Source organism: Ipomoea triloba, chromosome 10, assembly GCF_003576645.1.
Source record: "Ipomoea triloba cultivar NCNSP0323 chromosome 10, ASM357664v1".
NCBI lineage: Eukaryota > Viridiplantae > Streptophyta > Magnoliopsida > Solanales > Convolvulaceae > Ipomoea > Ipomoea triloba.
This window is the reverse complement of record NC_044925.1, coordinates 120,513-128,928: the sequence shown is the minus strand read 5'-3', so window position 1 is coordinate 128,928 and position 8,416 is coordinate 120,513. Positions and strand designations below refer to the sequence as shown.

The window sequence follows — 8,416 nt, the reverse complement described above, 5'->3', positions numbered from 1 at the left end:
GACTATGTTGAGCTACACGAACTTCCAAGTGGTTTGGAGAGGAGTTGTTATGAGGACCAAATAGGGGCAGTTTCATAGACGAGTCCCTATTAGTGGGATGATTAATGTTTTGTAATTTTTTGGTTTTGTTTGGGTCAACCCCTCTTTTTTCGATCAAAAAAAAAAACAAACATGCACTTAGAGCATTTGGTAGCCAAGAAATTTTTTTGTGAATTTCAAATGTGAGAAAAACTAATCTCAGTAATCTTTTGATTTAGAATGTTCGCACTAATGAGAATCTATTTCCATAATATCAGGAAAATAAATATTGAAGATAGAATTCTTATTCAATTACGTATTTATCATTTTTTATGTTAGATTAATAGTCTCTTATACATCTAAAAGAATTGTCTCTCTCATCATTACGAAAGACAATAACATTATTTATTGAAAGACAAATTGCATCTCACACCATTTTATTGTATACGTATTGTTTTGAATTTTGAATATTATTGTTGCATACTAGACTAGAATCTTTTGGCATATGATTCACTAATTTACAAGTGATTTAATAAACTCTCAGGTTCTTACAAATATTAGCATTTAAAAATAAATTGCTTATGATCCATTAGATCTTTCGAGATGCACGGTTTCAATTAGTTCCTAGTAATCACCTAGACAGCAGATCTCACAAAAGTACGCCCATATATATATGGATAAGATCAGGTTAGAAGAGACGCCTACGCAAAATATGGGTGATATATTAGTCGTTGATTTGTCCAGATCGACGGTTCTTAAAAAATGAGAAAAATTTGCAAACTTTGTAGTATAATTCTATAAACTTGATAATATATACTTATGCACTTGATAATATATACTTACTTTTTCAAAATCACTTTAGAAAAAACGCGGTGACATTTTAATAAATATCTTTAACTTTGAAGTGCACAAATTTATACTTCAAAGTGCACAAGTTTTATATGGCAAGTGCATAATTTTTATACTAGAGGTGCATAAGTTTATAAATTAGTAGGTTTATAAATTAGTAGTATAAGTTTATGCACTTGCAAATTTGCAATATTAAATTTAGATAAAATGGTCAAATAAGCCATTAAACTTTACCTAAAAAGTCAATTAGGTACCTAAACTTTTTAAAGTTGCAATTAAACTCATTAACATTTTATTTTGGTGCAATAAAAGTTATAAAACTCAAAAACAGGTTAGTGACCTGAAGATAACAGGTTATAACTAGAGTTTCGACGCTATTTTCAACCAAAAATCGACCGCCAACGATCATTTGTGGTTGACTTTCCAGAAAGAGGCGACTAGATCTAAAAAAAATTAAAAACTTAAAAATCAACAAGGTAAAATAAAGAAAAGTAAAAAGTGCAAGTAACTGGTGTAAGTTTGCACGCAAGTAAAAAGTGCAAGTAAAATCACTTATAAGTTCAACTATTTTCACTAAACAGTGCAAGTAATTTACCTTGTTAACATTCATGCACCTAATGATAAAGTCTTTCACATATGTGCACTTAATGATAACATTTGGTGTAACGTACTAATGATAACGTTAAGTGCACTATATTGATACTTAGTGTACATTATTTGTTGTACTTGTAATATATTTTACTTGCACTTAGGTGCACTTTATGAAACTGTTAATTATACTTCGATGTTCAATTATTTACAAAATGTCATCGTATTTTTTTTAAATGAGTGTTTCTGGTCCTTTAAATCTGAACACGTGGACGATTATATAATATCACGTTTATTTATATGCATAAAAAAATGGTACCGATCAAGATTTTTTTTTTTTTTGTGCATTTAAATTAGTAGATAGCTTGTGAGATCCCAACTTTGGTGAATTAAAGAGACCCACCCACTTTCTTTCTTCCTCGACCCACCCACTTTATTCATCCTTGTACGTCCTGTCCATCTAAATTCAGATAATAACATAGGAATCATGCATCATGCATGCACTTTCGAACTCAATTTTAATATGGAGCTTAGCATTAGCTAGCTTCAACTTGTGTAATGTACATGTACGTAACTCGTATCCTTTTTAACATCGTCTCCAGTGCGATGTATAACACTATTTAACAAAAATATAATATTGTTGTATTAAATTTTAAAATCTTGTTATTTTTTTTATTAAAAAGTATTACATATTTGTGGTGATCTCGCATAAGATCAATTATTTGGAGTTCAGAGGAGAATAGAGTTGGTGACTATGTGTCAAGTATTTTGTAGCTCGATGGCTTCTTTGTGGCCCTCTCAAATGAGAAGTCATTGGGTTAAGTAAAATTCAGTGACCTGTTTGACCATTATTTCATTACATACACTTTGATAAATTTTTGTTTACCTAATTTTATTATATAGTAAGGCTTTTAATAAATTTATGGGAAATAGAGGGACATCGATCTACTGCGAGTTAGGAAGAATCATTGTCTTTTTAATTTTTAATTAACCAAGAAAAATATTGGTATAAAACATGTATAGTAGAGTGAATATAAAATAGAAAATGAAAATTAACTTTTATTTATCACGTACGTACAGAAAAAAGATTTATTTAGTGAAATATGTGGCGTATGGCATCAAAAGATTTAATTAGCCTCCTCAAGAACAGTATAAAAAAAGTCTCCCCCACTCAGACTCTCAGCAAAAAGATTGCATCGATCTTGACAAATTAAAATAATATTGGATCGGAGCTATCTATTCAATTCCAATCAGGTTCATCATATTCATATATGTTGCTTACTGCTGCATGCTCTACTTTCATTATCTCAATGATCTTAGCTAGCTTGTTGGTAACATGCAATGCAATTAAGTGAGTTGGTTCTTCACGTTTTTAACTTTTAATTTAATTTGTGCTATTTCAATTCTGAGTAGATTTGCTCACTAAATAACTTCGTTCTAACTGAACTGTCACGGGGTGTTAATTAAAGAGGTAGATCGAGGTTATTACTGGCTTAGATCAGAGGCTCTGATCTGAGCTAAAGTCCGGGCGGCCGGGTTTGATTCAGACTCATGCATGTTGTTCATTTTTTTAATTTTTTTTTTTTCAAATATAATACTGATTTTCATTTTTAAGTACAGTGCCTCCCAACAGAAATGCAAGAAAGAGAGGGCGTGGAAGAAGGGTTACTAGATGGAAACAATGGTGAAAGTGCAGCATCAGAGATAACATTTGTTGTTGTCCTATGTACCATTGTTGCTGCCAGTGGTTCTTTAGCTTATGGTTTCTCTGTAAGTATACATACAGTTGATCTGTTCCTGGCCTGGCCTCAAAAGAGCATGCTAGCTAGGATAGCTTCATCTCGATCTACTCAAAATTATCCGGCCTTTTATTTTAACTTCAATTCAATTCAATTCTTCACCCTCCACACAGATCAGACAACGTATAGTAACAATATAATATAATGATTTCTTGGAAGCTAGAATATATGTATATGTTAAATCATCATTACTAACTATACATCTATATATACTATCTCTTGTGAAATATATATGGTTATTTAACTACCATTGGGTGATTCTTTAACTAACCAATAGTTGCAAACTTTTTGCAGGTTGGATATTCATCTCCTGCTCAATTTGGTATCATGGATGACCTAAGCCTGTCTATTGCACAAGTATGTAACCCAGCCAGCCCCTAGCTTTCTATATTTCATATTTTGAATGGATATTTAGTGTATGGACCTCTCAAATTTCACATATAACCAGACTTTATAAAATTCTTTTCCCAGCGAATTGAAAGCACACTTTTCCTTTTCACCAACTCTTTCTTGCACCTATATATGAAATGTTAGCAAAGAGAGAGAGAGAGAGAGAAAAAGAGAAATTTGCAGTTTTTGTATGCACAATATCACTTAACAGTGTATAAAATTAAGCAATGGAGTGGATATAGGGTAATTAAGTTAATTAGCATGTATGTGCACCAGTATGTAATTTGGAATATGGAAATTTTGACATTTCTACCATTTTGGTAGATTCTGTTTTGATCCAACTATTCATACTTATTTAATATAATAATGATTTGAGAATATAATGTTCTTCCTTTAAGGAAGACTCCTCTTTCTTGATTTAGAACTATAATTGCCTTCAATTCGCCCTTTTCTCCTCCCTTATGTTGTCCTTCAATTCAATTCTTTGGCTTTATTGAATAGTACTCAGCTTTTGGTTCAATGTTGACATTTGGAGGAATGATTGGGGCTCTAATAAGCGGCAGAATAGCAGAAACCATTGGTCGAAGACTTGTACGTTTTTTAAGTTCCCTTCTTATATATATATATATATATATATATATATATATAGTTGTATGCTTTATGCTTGTTTGTTATTGCTGAAAATTAGCAATCTGATTTATGGTTGAAAACAGACAATGTGGCTCTTGGAAATATTCTTCATAGTTGGATCGGTTTTAATTATATTTGCAAAGGTATGGTGAAATTTCCCTTATTATGGTTTTACCAAGCACTCTTGAAATTCATGGCAAAAGAAATACCTTGAATTGAAAATGGCAAATTAAACCTGCTGTATGTGCCAAGAAAGTTATATTAAAATTTTTGGTCAGGCTTGAATTGGTTTACAAGACCAAACTAATATAATATCAGGTGGTTGGAGCTGTAAAATTAAAGGAGCTTGATTTCTGAATGATTTCTTTAAATAGAAACAAGTTTTTATTAACATTTTGATAAGAAAAAGCAGAAGAAATTCACAATGTTCAATGTGTTATTGATTACCAACAGGGGCCCTCCGAGATATAACCACCCATGCATGACCCTTCAACTTTCAAATTTTTAACTAGTCCTGACGATCCTAACTTTGCCCTTACTTAAACTAACGGAAAGACTATGACTAGTTAAATTTGAAAGTTTAGGACTAAACATGGCGGTGACACTATACTCGGAGAACCCCAACTGGTATTAACTCATGTGTTATTAGCCATTGTTTTCTGGATGTGATTGGTGATGGGTGAATTTTTGTGTGAAGAATATTTGGTGGCTTAATATTGGAAGACTATTGATGGGAATTGGAGCTGGACTTCATTGTTATGTGGTAAATATTGTGAACCCGATGATACATACATGAGTTTGTTTGTTTTTATCTAGACTAGATGGTACATGATATGACACAATTTAATTTCTGTTACAAACAGGCACCTATATACATGGCAGAAATCACACCGAAGGATATTCGAGGGGGATTTACAGCTGGTATTACAGTAAGTAAATGCCATTATATGAGTGGATACATCCCTGTTAGTTTGAGTTCAAAATGCACTGACAATATAATTAATTCTACTACAGTTTACAGTATCCATTGGCTTTTCACTGATGTTCTTCTTTGGGAATTTCTTTGCCTGGCGAAACCTGGCTCTAGTTGGTAATAAATACACTTTTTCCATTGTTTGAGTTGAGAAACTTTGATATGATGTCTTGAAATTTGTCACCACCACGTACCCTTTCAGGAACTATACCTAGTTTCATACAGGTGGTAGGCACATTCTTCATACCAGAATCCCCAAGGTGGTTGGTGAGTTTGATGATAATTATATTTGCACAACTTAATTACTGCGACATTATATTAGAAAGGACATCGTACTCAACAGACAATGAAATTAAGGATCTATAACTGATAGATCAATAGGCATCTTCAGTTGAAAGTTCAAAGTATTGGGCATTATATTGTCTTGATTATCATTAAGAAATCTACTAGTTCTACCATACCTAAGTTATATATCTATCTGCCACTTGCTTTCAGCCGTTACGGCCACTCATCTTAGCTTGCTGTTCTGATATATTCGGCTTTAATTAGGCAAAGACTGGTAGATGGAAAGAGGTAGAAGGGGCTCTACAAAGGCTAAGAGGGAAGAACGCTGATGTTTCTTCAGAAGTTTCGGAGATTAAAGTAATGGCTAATGGAGTTAAAAATTTTTGGTTGGGAATGTTGCTACACAAAGTTGTGCTAATTTGTATGTATTGTTTTTGGTCAGGAATACATGGAAACCCTTGAGAAACTCCCGCAATCCAGATTTCTGGACTTGTTCAACCGGAAATATGCCCATTCACTTATTGTATGTAACTCCTAAGCAAGGAATTTAATTGGTATTTGAACATCATATCATATCGATGCAAATGTTGTTGTTGTGTTGTTATTAGGTTGGAGTTGGGCTTATGGTTCTGGTACAACTTGGAGGTACAGATGCGATATATTCTTATACTAGCTCAATTTTTGAAGCAGCTGGTAAGTGCATGTATGAGTATCAGCTAGTATTAAATTATTTATGTAGTTGAGTTGATGAGTTATAGTGTGGGGGAAAATCTGAATGTGTACTAATTACGTACCAATCAAAAAGGTTCTTCAAGTAGCATTGCATCTACAGTGATGGCTGCCCTCCAGGTTTGTGACTCTGCTTTCCTTCCTTCCTTCCTTCCTTGTATGTTCACTCTAACAAAAAGAAAAAGAAAAAAAACAAAAACTGGAAAGGAAGGCAGGCAGGCAGGCATAAATAAATAAATAAATTTTGTTTCTTCAGCTTCCTGCTGCAGCTTTAAGTGTGGCATTGATGGACAAAATTGGTCGACGTCTAATTCTGATGGTAAGGATAGAATAATGAGGGAGGATATACATACATACATACATACATACATACATACATGGGCAATTCAATATATAATGTTTTGTTTTTGCAGATTACTGCCACCAGAACCGGCCTAGGATGTTTGATTGTGGGGTTGGGATTTGCTTTTAAGGTGTGTAATGAATTAAATTAATGTATGTGTTGAAAAAATTGAGAAAATGATAAGCATCTGCATCTGCAGGGGGGGTATGAAGAGCTGGAACAACTTACTGCTGCATTAGTATTAATTGGCATACTGGTGAGTGAGTGTTTGTTTTTGTTTGAGTTAGTTAAATAGTGGCCTGGGCATGTATGATATACATACATAGATCCATGTTACTTGTGGATGAATTCGATCTTCATTCAATTCAATTCGCAGGTGTTTGCAGTGTCTTTTTCTGCTGGCTTGGGTGGTACACCCTGGGTTATCATGTCAGAGGTAAGTAACGTATAGTAGTATCTATTTAATTTGGATTTACAAACTAATCAAGATTAATTTAGCTAGATTGGTTACGTTACGTTGTTGCAATAACTAATAAAATCAGAGTTTAATTTGTTTGTTTGTTTGTTTGTTGCAGATATTTCCAGTAAACATCAAGGGAACAGGTGGAAGTCTTGTAACATTTAGTAACTGGTTTAGTTCATGGATGGTAACCTATGCCTTTAACTTCGTATTTCAGTGGAGCTCAGCAGGTACATAGTACATACCTCTCTCTCTTTCCTATAGATAGGATGTATATATATATACAGTGAGTGAGATCAGAAGTTAAGTTGGGGAAATAATGTATGTATGTGTGTATCTGTCAGGTGTGTTTTTTGTATTTGCATGTGTGTCTGCAATTATCGTCATATTTGTGGCAAAGTTGGTGCCGGAGACCAAGGGACGAACACTGGAACAAATTCAAGCTTCAATGACATTGCTACAATAATCACCCAACCATATCATCATTAATAATGCATTCTTATATGCTATGCTATGTGTGTTCATTGCATTAAATAAATAAATACCCCCGCTATGCTATTCTTATATGCACCTTCCCCATTCATTTTTTTTTTTTTTTTGAAAACTTCCGCATTCATTCTTAATGATGCTTTTGTTGGAATAATTCCAAACTAATAAGAATTTCGATTTTATCTATCAATCATGTTGTATGTATGTATGTATATGTAGATCAGAGTTGTCAAATAGATTCATACCGTCCGTCGATCATGTTCTGGCATAAGCATTAAGTTATGTTGTACACAATTTTGGTTAAAAACCCATACACGGGGGAGGGAGAGATACTATCTACAGCCATACACAGAAGAAATTAATATAATGCTTTATTTTTAAGAACACCAAATTTGGGTACTTGTAAGGAAAAAGGGGTGATGGGTTATACAGCATCACTAGTTCACTACTGTGGTACAATAACTCAACTTTCGACCACATACAAACACGGTCAACAAATAATTCACCAATGTTGGGAGCCGTCCAAGAGGTGAGTCAAATGGGTTGCCATTGCTTCAAACATCACATTAGTATCTAACATACTTTATGTATGTATGTATGAGATCATGTAAGAAGAGACGCCCAAGTAAAAAATGGCTGAGATATTAGCTGTTGATGATCTGTCCAGATCAACGGTTCTTAAAAATGAGAAATTTTTTCAAACTTTGTAGTATAAGTAAGGGCGGAGCCAAAAATTTTATCTAGTGGGGGCGAAAGACAAAAACAAATGAGATATTTTTGCGAAAAAAAAATTTAATCTGACATCTACTAGAACACATACACACTTAAACATCTAAACTACTTCATCTCTGAGTAATTTATAT

At 33.4% G+C, this 8,416-nt stretch overlaps 1 protein-coding gene across 1 annotated transcript; it reads left to right on the top strand.

The window, feature by feature from the left end:
• The first annotated feature begins 2,589 nt into the window (after positions 1–2,589).
• On the top strand, positions 2,590–7,757 carry LOC116032092 (sugar transporter ERD6-like 5). Its single transcript, XM_031274495.1, has 19 exons — positions 2,590–2,709; positions 3,076–3,225; positions 3,549–3,611; positions 4,146–4,235; positions 4,358–4,417; positions 4,972–5,037; positions 5,138–5,203; positions 5,289–5,364; positions 5,450–5,514; positions 5,797–5,889; positions 5,975–6,055; positions 6,141–6,225; positions 6,338–6,381; positions 6,518–6,580; positions 6,675–6,734; positions 6,804–6,860; positions 6,981–7,040; positions 7,180–7,294; positions 7,409–7,757. Exons 2-19 carry the CDS (start codon positions 3,091–3,093, stop codon positions 7,528–7,530), a joined length of 1,401 nt encoding a protein of 466 aa, XP_031130355.1. The 5' UTR covers positions 2,590–2,709; positions 3,076–3,090; the 3' UTR covers positions 7,531–7,757.
• Positions 7,758–8,416: the final 659 nt, after the last annotated feature.